The sequence below is a fragment of the Garra rufa genome, chromosome 21, assembly GCF_049309525.1.
Source record: "Garra rufa chromosome 21, GarRuf1.0, whole genome shotgun sequence".
Classification (NCBI taxonomy): Eukaryota; Metazoa; Chordata; class Actinopteri; order Cypriniformes; family Cyprinidae; genus Garra; species Garra rufa.
The window spans coordinates 23432788-23448320 of NC_133381.1; the positions used below are offsets into that span (position 1 = coordinate 23432788).

A 15533-nucleotide genomic window follows, 5' to 3' on the forward strand; every position below is an offset into this window, starting at 1 on the left:
TACGCCACCATCATCATCCCCGGATATTTTCTCATCAGCTACTTCAAACGAATCAACTATCTAGAAACAGGTTTGTTGAAGTAACCCACCCTGAGCAAACTACTTGTGTCATTTCTGGAAAGTTGATTTTTCCCTCCTATGTCCACAATCATTTTTTCCCTACTTTTAAGTATACTGTAAAAACAATTCTTACTTTTTATTATTATTATTTTTTTTTTTAAATCCACTATATATATTTAGTTTTATACCAATTATTTTTTCCTACTACAGTGCATTTTATTTTTTGTCCTTCATATGTCCACTATTTATTTTATTTTATTTTATTTTTTACCCCTTTTTTTTCCTACTTACTTTTTTTTACCAGTTAGTTTTACTTGCGTCAACATTTTCTTTACCAGTTAGTTTGTCCTACATATGTCTGCTATAAATTTTTTTTCCTGTTTGTCCACTGTAATTTTTACCACTTATTTTTTCCGTTATTTCCACTATATATATGTTTTAATTTCCACTTTATTTTTTCCTGCTTATTAAAAAATACCACTTATTTTTTTCCTACTTAAAAAAAATACCACTTATTTTTTCCTACTTACGTCAACATTTAAAAAACAAAATTACCAGTTTAACAAATATTTGCTTCCTACTTATGTCCAATACATCTTTTTCAATTTTTTTTACCACTTCTTTTTTCATACTATTTTCCTTTTGTATTTTTTTGTTTTATATATATAATTTTTTTTTTTTTCCCTCCTACTTTGTTCTATTTTTGGTCCTCCTTATGTCCACAATATATTTTTACCCCTTATTTTACCAGTTTGTTTTCCCTACTTATGACTGCTATAATATATTTTTTCCTGTTTGTCCTCTGTAATTTTTACTACTTATTTTTCCGAGTTATGTCAACAATACATTTTTATATATTTTACTAGTTAGTTTTTCATACTCATAACTACTATAACTTATTTTTCCCTCTGTTTATGTCCACTGTAATTTTTCAAAATTATTTTTATTTTTGTTTTAACACATATTTGCTTCCTATTTATGTAAAATATATATTTCGGTTTTTTTACCACTTATTGTCCATTGTATTTTTTTTTTGTTGTCCTTATGTCCACTATATATATATTAACTTTTTATATATATATATATATATATATATATATATATTAACTTTTTTATTTTTACCAGTTAGTTTTTCTACTTATGTCCGCTATAATTTATTTTTTCTGTTTGTCCACTGAAATTTTTTACCACTTATTTTTTCCAACTCACGACCACTAAATATTTTTTAAAATGCCCATTTATTTTTCCTACTTAATTAAGTAAAATCTAGTATATATTTTTTATTACCACTTAATTTTTCCTACTATTGTCCATTGTATTTTTTTGTCCTCCTTATGTTCAATATATTTTTTCTACTTACACATATTTGCTTCCTACTTATATCCAATATATCTTTTTTTTTATTTTTTTTTACCACTTATTTTTTCCTACTATTTTCCATTGTATTTTTTTTGTTGTATTATTAAATTATTATTATTTTTTTTAATTTATACTAGTTAGTTTTTCCTACTTATGTCCACTGTAGTTTATTTTTTCCTTTTTTTCCTGTTTGTCCACTGTAATTTAACACTTATTTTATGTCCACTATATATTTCTTTTACATTTCCATTTATTTCTTCCTACTAAAATAAAAACACCAATTCTTTCCACATTACGTCAACATTTTTTTTACCAGTTAGTTTTTCCTACTTATAACTGCTATCATTTATTTTTTTCTTCTTTTTCCTGTTTATGTCCACTGTAATTTTTTCCACTTATTTATTTTTTTTTTTTTTTACTTATATCCATTTTTTATATTTTCCACTGTATATTCAACTATATTTATGTTAACTACATCAAAATGCTCATCATTTAGATTATCATTACCATTTTCCATTCTCTCTATGTTATGCAATATGTTTGTATTTCAGGCTGAACATAGTTTAAAGTTGTCAATGCAATGCATTATGGTTGCAGCAGCTCCTGTGTTCAGAAAGTACTTGTCAAACGTGATTCCTGACATACTGCTAATGTTTTCTGTAGGTCGTGGCCTTTGTTTTCCTGTCATAAAGACGTGTGTGTTTGGGAATGAATCTAAGACTGGACTGCTGGATGACGCTTCACCGGCGGCCAGAAATGAGTCTGAATCCAGTTCATCTGCTCAACAGGCCTTCAAACTCATCTTTTGTGCTGCTGGACTTCAGGTTATATGTTCATTTGATACCACACTGGATCATTTTACTCTATGCACAAGCTAATAGTCTTCACAATAATATCTACAATATCTATATATTTTTTTTAGTTTTTAAATTGTTTTCATTTAACTATATGCTCATGGTATGTGTAATTATTTTCCTTTTTTTTTTTTTTTTATATTTTATTATTTAATTTAAAGCATCATGAAGGCAGTACAAACTATTTTACCAGTGATATTGGATTCTCTATATTCTAATTACAGTATTTTTTTCCATTGAAAAAGTATATATTTTTTATTAGGGAAAACATTTTTTTATTGATTTAGTTTCTTTTTTTAATACTTTATAATTTAATTAATTATATTTTTATTAATTTCCGTTTTAGTAATGAAAATGTTTTTACAGTATGCATTACAGTATATTTTTTTAATTTTAATAGTATTTTTTTGATTAAGAAGTTATTTTATTAATGTTCATGTGTGCACAACTTAATAGTCTTCATTTATTTACAATATCCACAATATATATTTTTGTTATTCTGTTTAAAGTCACCATGAAGGCAGTATGACATATTCTATATTTTTGCATTTTTCTATTATTATTTTGTTATTTAATTAAAATCACCATGAAGGCAGCACAGCATATTCTATATTTGTGCATTTATATATTTTATTTATAAAAAAAAAAATATATATATATATTTATATATAATTTATTATTTACTTAAAATCACTATGAAGGCAGTATGACATTCTATATTTTTGCATTTTTTTTAAATTATTTAATTAAAATCACCATTAAGGCAGCACAACATATTCTATCAATATTTTGGTTTATTTTTTATTTTATTACTTAATTAAAATCACCATAAAGGCAGTACAATATGTTATATTTTTTAATTTTTTTTTAATTGTTTTATTATTTTATTAAAATCACTGTGAAGGCAGTACAACATATTTTACCAATGATGATACTTTAAAAAAAATACAATTTAAGTAATTTTTTTTGGCCTTTCAGTAATAAATTATTTTTTTACTTTATGCATTATTTTTTTTGTGTAGTTTTTTTGTAATTACTATTTTTTTCAGTTTTAATACAGTAAAAAAAAAATTATTACTGAAATGCAAAAAAATATATATTACTTAAATCATTAAATACAATTATTTAAATGTAAAAGTATATATAGATAAAATATGTTTTACTGCCTTCATAGGGATTTTAACTGAATAATAAAATAATGAATAACCATTGAAAATATTTTTTTTTAATGAAAATAATTAAAATAATAAGAAGATATTTTAATATTATTACTGTGTGCACAAGTCATTTTCATAGTTTTTTTCATCAAACTCTTTGCATGTGTCTTCATGTGTTCACATAATTTCTACAAGGTCTTCTAATATCTATTTTTTCCCTCTCATCCAGGTGTCGTACCTGACGTGGGGTGTTCTCCAGGAGCGAGTGATGACGCGCTCGTACGGTGCGACCGAGGTGGAAGGCAGTGGCGAACGCTTCAAAGACTCTCAGTTTCTGGTGTTCATGAACCGGATCTTGGCCCTGACGGTGTCCGGTCTGTGGTGCGTCCTCTTCAAACAGCCCCGCCACGGTGCGCCCATGTACAAGTACTCCTTCGCTTCACTCTCCAACATCCTCAGCAGCTGGTGCCAGTATGAAGCGCTCAAATACATCAGCTTTCCCACACAGGTACACCACTGCATTCTGGGTAAAGGAGATGTATGGTAAAGCAGGTTATATTTATATAGCACATTGCGTAACTCATAAAATAATCATAACAGATGATTAAGAAATAAAATTTAATTTTAAAACACATTATTCTAATATGGTCACATTTCATAAAGTACTCAAGTAGACCATTAGAACTGCACAACTGCACTTTTTAAAAATTTTTTGACAATATTTTTATCTCATAAGAAAAATCACAATGAAATCAGTGCCACATATTTATTTTATTTTAATTCGACTTTATTTTATTATTTTTTTTTAATTTTTCTTATTTTTATTAAAATCACAATGAAGGCAGCGCCACATTTTTATTTTCATTTGACTTTATTTTAATAAATTTTATTTCACTTTTTAATTAAATTAAATTTTATTTCGTTTTATTTTGTTTTTTTAAATTATATTATTTAAAATCGCCATGAAGGCAGTGCCACGTTTTATTTTATTTTATTTTATTTTATTTAGTTAAATCCCAATCACCAACTTTAATTATTTTATTTTTTTAAATTAAAATCACAATGAAGGCAGTGCCACATATTTTTTATTTTATTTTAATTATTTTTTATTTTATTTTATTTATTTAAATCCCTGTCACCAACTTTACAATTTAAAAAAATGATAAAATAAAATGAAATAAAATAAAATAAAATCATTTTAATAAATGAAAATGAATAAATATTAAAAATATCTTTAAAATAAAGCATCAGTTTGGATGATTCTGTTGTTTTTCTTCTGAACATCTCATCAAATCATGAAATTTTTTTGAAAAAGTCTCTGTCACATCACTGTACAGTCGTGGCCAGAAGTTTTGAGAATTACATAAATATTGGAAATTGGAAAAGTTGCTGCTTAAGTTTTTATAATAGCAATTTGCATATACTCCAGAATGTTATGAAGAGTGATCAGATGAATTGCATAGTCCTTCTTTGCCATGAAAATTAACTTAATCCCGAAGAAAACTTTCCACTGCATTGTTAAGAAGGCTTCAGGGCACCCAAGAAAGTCCAGCAAGCGCCAGGATGGTCTCCTAAAGAGGATTGAGCTGCGGGATCGGAGTGCCACAAGTGCAGAGCTTGCTCAGGAATGGCAGCAGGCAGGTGTGAGCGCATCTGAACACACAGTGAGGCCAAGACTTTTGGAAGATGGCCTGGTGTCAAGAAGAGCAGCAAAGAAGCCACTTCTCTCCAAAAAACACATCAGATTGATCTTCTGCAAAAAGTATGGCGAATGGACTGCTGAGGACTGGGGCAAAGTCATATTCTCCGATGAAGCCTCTTTCCGATTGTTTGGGGCATCTGGAAAAAGGCTTGTCCGGAGAAGAAAAGGTGAGCGCTACCATCAGTCCTGTGTCATGCCAACAGTAAAGCATCCTGAGACCATTCATGTGTGGAGTTGCTTCTCATCCAAGGGAGTGGGCTCACTCACAATTTTGGCCAAAAACACAGCCATGAATAAAGAATGATAAAAACACCCTCCAACAGCAACTTCTTCCAACAATCCAACAACAGTTTGGTCAAGAACAATGCATTTTCCAGCACGATGGAGCACCGTGCCATAAGGCAAAAGTGATAACTAAGTGGCTCGGGGACCAAAACGTTGACATTTTGGGTCCATGGCCTGGAAACTTCCCAGATCTTAAAACTTGTGGTCAATCCTCAAGAGGCGGATGGACAAACAAAAACCCGCTAATTCTGACAAACTCCAAGAAGTGATTATGAAAGAATGGGTTGCTATCAGTCAGGATCTGGCCCAGAAGTTGATTGAGAGCATGTCCAGTCCAATTGCAGAGGTCCTGAAAAAAAAGGGCCAACACGGCAAATACTGACTCTTTGCATAAATGTCATGTAATTGTCGATAAAAGCCTTTGAAACGTATGAAGTGCTTGTAATTATATTTCAGTACATCACAGAAACAACTGAAACAAAGATCTAAAAGCAGTTGAGCAGCAAACTTTGTGAAAACTAATATTCGTGTCATTCTCAAAACTTTTGGCCACGACTGTACACTCAGCATGTTCTTGCAGCTCATGTTCCTGTCAAATCCCTCATAATCCAACACTAGATGTGTTTCCGTCGCAGGTTTTGGCGAAGGCCTCGAAGGTGATTCCGGTGATGCTGATGGGCAAGATCGTGTCTCACAAGAGCTACGAATACTGGGAGTACTTGACGGCGGTCCTGATCTCGGTGGGCGTCAGCATGTTCCTGCTGTCCAGCTCCACGAACAAACACCCGTCCACCGTCACCACCTTCTCGGGCGTCATCATCCTCTGCGGATACATCGTCTTCGACAGCTTCACGTCCAACTGGCAGGACAACCTGTTCAAGTACAAGATGTCGTCGGTGCAGATGATGTTCGGCGTCAACCTCTTCTCGTGTCTCTTCACGGTGGGCTCTCTGCTGGAACAGGGCGCCTTCTTCGACTCGCTGGCCTTCATGACGCGCCACTCCGAGTTCGCCTTCCACGCCGTGCTGCTGTCGGTGTGCTCCGCCTGCGGCCAGCTCTTCATCTTCTACACCATCTCGCAGTTCGGCGCCGCCGTCTTCACCATCATCATGACTCTGCGGCAGGCCTTCGCCATCCTCCTGTCCTGCTTCCTCTACGGTCACGCCGTCACCCTGGTGGGCGGCCTGGGCGTGGCCGTGGTCTTCCTCGCCCTCTTCCTCCGCATCTACGCCCGCAGCCGCGTCAAGAAGAGCAGCAAGCGGGCCGCGCCGACCCCCGTTCAGAAGGTTTAATCGAGCGCTCGTTCGGATGTGTACAGGAGCCACATTTTCGTGGTTTATCCGTCTGTTTTCGTTTCGCTGCAAAACTGCGGGTTTGTATTCCGTAAGGTACGGATGGTACGGAAAGGGATTACTCTTTATTTTAAAGGGATCGTGCGCGAGGTGTGTGTTTGTTTGTGTGCGAGAAATGACTTCACGAGCCATCGAGTGAACACGGACTTTGATAGCCTTTGATATCTTTGTACTGAAATGCGTTCGGTTTTTCTAGTTAACGTTTGCTTTCGGAAAGAAAAATGAAATGTCGTTGTGGTGGAGAGGACTTTTAGGAGTGTTTCGCATCATATCTAGGTCATATTTCACTCCAAAATACTACAACTACTACAAAATATGAAATTAAGAATAAAACACAAGTAGAACAGACCACGTCGCCGTTATTTTCACACTTATTGCACCCAAATGCTTTCTAATTACTATTTAAATGTTAGTGCTACAATATAATAATAAAATGTCAATGGCATTCAATGAATTTCCGATCAAATCCACTTTATTATTGTATTTTTTTGTATTTTATTGTTATAATACAATAATAAAATATTGAAATAATATTAAAATGTGTTAGGAAATAAGAAAAAGAACCTTACATTTTCTGCATACTGACATTATTTAGATCAAAATGCCTTTTAATTATTTTGAAATATTATTTTTATTATTATTTAATAGTGTTTTTTTATTATTATGAAACCATAATAAAATATTAAAATACTAATAAAATGTACTAAGAAATATAACCATGTTGGCTTTTTTAAAGAACCTTTACATTCTCTGCATAATTACATTTATTTTGGTCAAAATTGAACGTATTTTCCACCCAAATGCTTTTTTTTTTTTTCAATGAATTTCTATACAGTTCATGAAAATGAAGCATATTATCTGCCCAAATCCACTTTATTATTGTATTTTATTATTATAATGTAATATTAAAATATTGAAATAATAATAATATAATGTGTAGGGAAATAAGATAAATAACCTTACATTTTCTGCATAATGACATTATTTTTTATCAAAATTGAACACTTTTTTTTTTCACCCAGATGCTTTTTAATTATTTTGAAATTTTAGTACTACAATATTATAATAATAATGTCAAAGAAATTCAATAAATATCAACTAATTTCATGAAAATTAAGCATATTTTCTGCCTAAATTCACTTTATTGTTATATTTTTATATTTTATTATGATAATACAATAATAAAATATTAAAATACTAATCAAATTTAATAAGAAAGAAGATAATGTTGTTGTTTTTTTTAAAGAAAAACGTTAAATTTTCTTCATAATGACATTATTTTTTTATCAAAATTGAACACATTTTTCACCCAGATGCTTTTTAATTCATTTGGAAATGTTAGTACTACAATATAATAATACAATGTCAAAGACATTCAATGAATATCAATGAATTTCATAACAATTAAGCATGTTTTCTGCCCAAATGCACTTTGTTGTTATATTTTATTATTTTATTATTATTATAATACAATAATAAAACATTAAAATAATAATAAAGTGTAATAAGAAATAAGATAATGTAAGCTTTTTTTAAAGGATCTTTACATTTTCTGCATGATGACATTACTTTGGTCAAAATTTAACACATTTTTCACCCAAATGTTCTTTTTTTTTTATGAATTTCATAAATTAAGCATATTTGTCTGCCCAAATCCACTTTATTATTATATTTTTATATTTTATTAGTATTATAATACAATAATAAAATATTAAAATAATAATAAAATATAATAAGAAACAAGATAATGTTGGCTTTTTTAAAGAACCTTTACATTTTCTACATAATGACATTATTTTTGTCAAAATTAAATTTTTCACCCAAATGCTTTTTTTTTCGTGAATATTACTACTACAGTACAATTATAACATCTCAAATTAATAATACAATATAATAATAATAATAATAATAATAAAAAAAAAGCATAACATTTTCTGCATGATACCATTATTTACGTGAAAATTAAGCAAATTTTCTGTCAAAATCCACAAATAAAACACAATAAAAAAATAAAAAAACACGTGGCCTTTTATTTTTTTTACTACTTTTTTTTTCATCAAAATTGAACACATTTTCCTGCCAAATGTTAGTACTACAATACAATATTGAAACTCAATGAAAACTTTAGAAAATGTACTGCCAAAATCCACTTTATTCATGACATTTAAACACATTTTCTGCCTAAATTACAATATTTTATTGCAATTATTAGAATACAATAATAAAAAATAAATCTTTTTTTTTTTTTTCAAACAACCATAAATGATATTATTTTCATGAAAATACACATTTTCCACTCAAGTCCTCTTTAGTTTTTTTTATGTGTTACTACAATAAAATAATAAAAATATTAAACTAATAATAAAACTTAATAGGAAAGCATTCAAAGGTTTCGCATATTGACATTTTCATGAGCATTAAGCACATTTTTAGCTTTAATTCTGTTTTTATGTTTCTTTTAGCAGTAGTACAATACAATAATACAACATTATTTTTATTTTATCACCATAAATAAAAATACTCTCACACAATATGTTTGATTTTGTGTGAAATATGACCTAGACTTCTCGACGTGCTTTTGTGAGATCACAAACACAGTCATAAAAACGAACTTCCTAATTGATGGCAGTAATTATTTTGTCGTATTGAACCCTGTTCTCCCTCATATTTGTGCTGTCCGGTGTGCGGTTGTGTTTGCAAAAGGCGTATCCGCCATATCAAACCATAAACCAGCAGTGCCTGTTTGGTTAGCCTGAGGAATCGCTTCACGTAGAATCATGCATGAGCATTAATAGTGTTGCATAAAGAAAAAGCCTTTTTGGTTCATCATTTATTGCTGAGTTTCTCCTACGATTACAACTGGTACTTCACAAATGTTATTAACAATTTCAATAATGTATTATTTATTTTTTGCACTGCAGAAAGTCTTAAAATAGGCTTTAGCATCTTTTCTGCAAAATAAAATGTCTTCTCTTTTTTTTTTTTTTTTTTTTTTTTTCTCCTTTTCACTTCAGGGTGAAATACGAGCTGTTTTGTGAGATTTACTCTAAATCGTATAGTCTTTTTTTCCTCCAAGCGAAGGAAGACAGTGTCAGGTGTGTTTTTCACGCATTTTCATAATACAAAACCCTTATTAAGACATCATAATAAGGCAAATTAAAAATGTTAAATTCACTCTCACTCTCATGTTGTTCCAAACCTTATTAGTTTCTTTAAAAGACACTAAGAGCTTGATCTCATGCTTTCGTTATATTAAAATAAAGCATGAATATTAGTCTTAATTCATGTTTTTTTTTGTATTCCACAAAAGAAATATGTGGAATCATAAGTTTGGAATGATTTGGAATAATTATGATGGTATTTTGGCAAACTGTCACTTTAAGGCGAGACATTGCAGGTGAATGGGGTAAAAAAATTAACTAATAGTTATTACCTTACTTACTCAGTGGATTGATTACATTGATAATTGCAAACATTTTTTGTATTACAAGTTTTCTAAAATGTTAGGTTTTAATATGCAAATGAGCCATTATTTAATAAATATGCGCTAATTTGCATACATTTCTAGTACAAAAGTTTAAACACTGAATGAAGTCAGTTTCAAAATTCTTGTTTAATTTTTTTGACATTAGAATAATATTCAGAAAATACTTAGAACAGGCAAAAAAAAAGATTTTTTTAACAGTTTTTTGGGGAATAAAATGTTGTATAAAATCAGGCAAATTATATATGAACAAATCCCTCTGTAAAAATCTTCAGGATATAGACAGAAATAAAAATGTAAAGTTTGATGTGAAGTGGAGATTTATGGCTCAGTGTAGGAGAAAAAGCTCATTTTGAGAAAACTGCCTTTAAAAATATGGATTGTAATTGAAATCCATTGACAAAATAGATAAAGTGCTATAAAAGAAACCCTTAATGGTGTCAAGTCAAGTTTGATATTTTGGGCTTTTTGCTGTTTCATAAAGTGTTTTTTCAGACTAGTGGAAAGAAAACGCCCAATAGACACTGTTATGTCTTTCTTTTATAGCACTTTATCTATTTGTGTCAATGTATTTCAATTACAATCCATATTTTTAAAGGCTGTTTTCTCAAAATGAGTTTTTTCTCCTACACTGAGCCATGAATCTCCACTTCAGGAGCACTTACACACACCAAACTTGACATTTTTAATCAAATCCACTTTATTTTTATATTTTATTAATATTATAATACAATAATAAAATATTAAAATAATAATCAAATGTAATAAGAAACATGATAATGTTGGCTATTTAAAAGAACCTTTACATTTTCTACATAATGACATCTTTTTTGTCAGAATTGAACACATTTTTCACCCTAATGCTACAGTACAATAATAACACATTTAAAATTAATAATAAAATATAATAATAATATAATAAAAAGCATTACATTTTCTGCGTAATACCATTATTTACGTGAAAATATTTTCTGTCAAAATCCACAAATAAAACACGATAAATTAAAAGGCACATGTGGCCTTTTTTTCCATTTTTTTTTTTAAATTACTTTTTTTTTTTAATCAAAATTAAACACATTTTCCGCACAAATGCTTTATTAATTTTTAAATGTTAGTACTACAATATAATTAAAATTCAATGAATATCAATGAATTTAATGAAAATTTAGAAAATTTAGTGCCATATTTTTATATTATTATTACAATACAATAATAAAAAATTTAAAAAATAATAGAATGTAATAAGAAATAAGATAATTTTAGCTTTTTAAAAAAACTTTACATTTTCAGCATAATGTCATTACAACATGTAAATATTTTTCTGCCCAAATGACAATATTTTACTGTCATTAGAATACAATAATAAAATATAAAAAAGTATTTTTTTAAACAGCCATTAATGATAATATTTTCATGAAAATAAAGAATATTTTCCACCCAAGTCCTTATTTCACACACCAAACTTTACATTTTTAATCTTGTCTATATTCTGAAGGATTTTACAGAGGCATTTGTTCATATATAATTTGCTTGATTTTATACACCATTTCATTCCCACAGAAATGGTAAAAAATACATTGTTTTCCGTCTGTTCAAAGTTTTTTCAGAATTATGTCATGACAAAATGAGATACTCAAAATTCCTCCTTAAAAAACACTTGACTCTAATATGTCAAAAAAATTAAATAAGAATTTTGAAACTGACTTCATCCAGTGTTTCGATTTTTGTACTAGAAATGTATGCAAATTAGCACATATTTCACTAAATAATGCTCATTTGCATATTTAAACCTAACATTTTAGAAAACTTGCAATACAAAAAATGTTTGCAATTATCAATGTAATCAATCAACTGGGAAAGTAAAGTGATAACTATTAGTTAATTTCTTTTCCTCTATTCACCTGCAGCATCTCGCCTTAAGACTCATAGCTTCGGTTTGTTTGCCAGAGTTTTTGGGAGCTGATTGTTAGGTGTTTTTCTTGTCAGATGAGGGAGGTGCTCAAATATGTCACATGTTTTGTAAAAGCCTGAAAGGGAAGTTCCAAACTATGAGTCTGTTTATATTTCTATTAATTATCTACCATTAAAATATGCGCAGAAGTGATAAGACAGGCATGTGGACGATCAGGAAAAGAGCTTCAGTTTGCTTACACAATACTAACAACATCTGTTTAATTTATGTTATTGTAACAAAGATAGTTTTATTATATTGAAAATTCCTAGGGAAACTGAGGTCATCATTTTTAGTCTTTTTAGTGGGTCAAACGGTTTATTTTTCTGTTTTTGATTTGCATGTGCAATAATCCACCTTAGATTACGTTTCTGAGCGTAGATTTGATTTTTGAATCAGTTTTATGGTGTTAAAAGCAGCGGGATGGATCAATGTTTTATGTTTGTGTGCATAGATATTCATACGGCACAAATAAACACTGAACGTGAGACGGGACGCCTGAATATTGGGAGATTTGTAGTTTGACGTGCTTGTTTACTAAAATATTTAGGTGAAATCGCTCTTTCGTTCAGCATTTAAATCCTTTTGCATGTTGCAGTCATTTTTAAACTCTAATCAGTTCACTACAGATTGTAGTTTTAGGTTGTTGTTTTTTTAAATGGCAATACAAATCATCAGTGTTTCTGTTTGTAAGTTATGATATATGATTAGTGAAGCATTACCAGGTGAATCTCATGAAGACAGTTACTTTAGAACTTATTTAATTTTCAAATGTCACTCCATAATTCAGAAAGTACTTAGAACAGGCAGAAAACAATTTTTTTTTTATTTTTTTTTATTTTTATTTTTTTTTTACAATTTTTTGGGGGAATAAAATTTACAAAATCAAGCAAATTGAATTGAAATTAAATGAACAAATCCCTCTGTAAAACCTTCAGGATATAGAAAAGAACAAAAATGTCAAGTTTGGTGTGTGGAAGTGGAAATTTATGGCTCAGTGTAGGAGAAAAAACTCATTTTGAGAAAACTGCCTTTAAAAATATGGATTGTAATTGAAATCTATTGACACAAATAGATAAAGTGCTATAAAAGAAACACTTAACGGTGTCAAGGTTTGAGATTTGGGGCTTTTTGCTTTTTCATAAAGTGTTTTTTTAGACTAGTGGGAAGAAAACACCCAAAAGACACTGTTAAGTGATTCTTTTATATCACTTTATCTATTTGTGTCAATAGATTTTTAATTACAATCCATATTTTTAAAGGCCATGAGTTTTTTTTCTCCTACATTGAGCCATAAATCTCCACTTCAGGAGCACTTACACACACCAAACTTGACATTTTTATTACTAAATATATCCTGAAAGTTTTTACAGAGGGATTTGTTCAGATATAATTACCTTGATTTTATACATTTTTTTTTCTTGCATTGTGACATTTGAATGGCAATCAACACAATTTATTATTATTATTAATATTACATTGTTAGATTTTTATGACAGTTACCTTGATGTGTCTGGATGATTTTTTTCCCCTTTCATTACACTGTAACAAACAAAAAAATGAAGTGTTGAAATGTTAAGTTGTACTACATGAAAACGTGGATATTTGAGTTGAGTAAACTTAAAATTTTAAGGCAGCACGAACACTGTTTTTTTTTTACAGTGATCAAAGGTGATTTTCATAAATGTGTACACTGTAAAAAGTTTTCACCAGTTTCAACTTAAAAACTTTAAGCAGCTGCCTTACAAATTTAAGTTAAATCAACTCATTTTTATTGTAATAAGTTGAAATGACTTGTAGTTTTAAGCTAATTTAACTTAAAATTTTAAGGTAGCACGAACACTTTTTTTTTACAGTGTATCAAAGGTGATTTTCATAAATGTGTACACTGTAAAAAGTTTTCACCAGTTTCAACTTAACTTTAAGCAGCTGCCTTACAAATTTAAGTTAAATCAACTCATTTTTATTGTAATAAGTTCAAATGATTTGTAGTTTTAAGCTAATTTAACTTAAAATTTTAAGGTAGCACAAACAGTGTTTTTTTTTTACAGTGTATCAAAGGTGATTTTCATAAATGTGTACACTGTAAAAAGTTTTCACCAGTTTCAACTTAACTTTAAGCAGCTGCCTTACAAATTTAAGTTAAATCAACTCATTTTTATTGTAATAAGTTCAAATGACTTGTAGTTTTAAGCTGATTTAACTTAAAATTTAAAGGTAGCACAAACACTTTTTTTTACAGTGTATCAAAGGTGATTTTCATAAATGTGTACACTGTAAAAAGTTTTCACCAGTTTCAACTTAAAAACTTTAAGCAGCTGCCTTACAATTTTAAGTTAAATCAACTCACAAGTTAAATCAACTAATTTTTATTGTAATAAGTTCAAATGACTTTTAAGCTGATTTAACTTAAAATTTTAGGGCAGTTGCTGAACTTGGGTTTTTAAGTTGAATCTGGTGAAAACATTTTACAGTGAATGTATTTATTTTTTATTGTTATTCTGGAGTGAAATGTGATCTGGACGTAGTTGAGAGATTCACCTTACCCCCAGAGTGCATGAGGTTTTGTTTTGTGTATGTGATATTAATTTCCTGTGAACGTTTTGGAGGTGTAAATGAATCTGTGGGTCTGTTAACTCATAATCGGCGTCATTTCTCTCCTGTGCTGTAAGTGTTGGCGGTCGGTTTGATGGAAAGTGAAGGATTTGTGTGGTGAGCATCAGGAAATGCTACCTAACTAATGTAGTCTTATTAACTTTTTTTTTTTAGGGTTTATTGTTTATATATTAGATTAAATTTATTTGATCATGTGACCAAACTGTCTCAAATGTGTGTTTGTTTTCACTTTGTTCTGATCTGTCTGTTCATGTCATCAGCACTGCTCAATACAGTTAGATGTTATTTTTCACGTCATGACGAGTCTCTTGTGTGTCTGTTGTGATTATAAAGATGCAAGATGAATATATAAACAAATAAGATCTCATCTAAAAAATAACAAGTAAACAAAGCAGTTGCAAAGCAGAACTGCGCTGTTTTCTGGTAATGTGCAGGATTTTTGGTTCATTAGCCGTGATGGGTAAGTAACTAAAAGAAAAACAAAGTGTGTTTATGTTTACAATGTTGAGTTAAAACTAGAGGAAAGTTTGCAGACAAACTTTGAAGTTGACTTGAGAAAGCCTTTGAAAGCTTGAAGTTTGGGACAGTTCTTAGCATGTTTTAGTGTGAATTAACATGTCGTTAGCACAATTCACCATGAATTATCCTTTAGTTAGCATGATGCTACTATGACTCTAGTATGATTAGCCAGTTACTAGCATGTTGCTAGCATA

The 15533-nt window shown here is 29.7% G+C and overlaps 1 protein-coding gene across 1 annotated transcript; it reads left to right on the top strand.

The window, feature by feature from the left end:
• Nucleotides 1–2113: 2113 nt before the first annotated feature.
• Nucleotides 2114–6823, top strand: slc35b2 (solute carrier family 35 member B2). Its single transcript, XM_073827470.1, has 3 exons — nt 2114–2243; nt 3660–3938; nt 6053–6823. Exons 2-3 carry the CDS (start codon nt 3699–3701, stop codon nt 6707–6709), a joined length of 897 nt encoding a protein of 298 aa, XP_073683571.1. The 5' UTR covers nt 2114–2243; nt 3660–3698; the 3' UTR covers nt 6710–6823.
• Nucleotides 6824–15533: the final 8710 nt, after the last annotated feature.

What these genes read in the sequence shown, in the direction of transcription:
- slc35b2 (XM_073827470.1), top strand. Translation starts at nt 3,699, where the DNA reads ATGACGCGCTCGTACGGTGCGACCGAGGTGGAAGGCAGTGGCGAACGC. An exon ending in ACATCAGCTTTCCCACACAG is followed by an intron (nt 3,939 to 6,052) that starts GTACACCACTGC and finishes TTTCCGTCGCAG; the next exon opens with GTTTTGGCGAAGGCCTCGAA.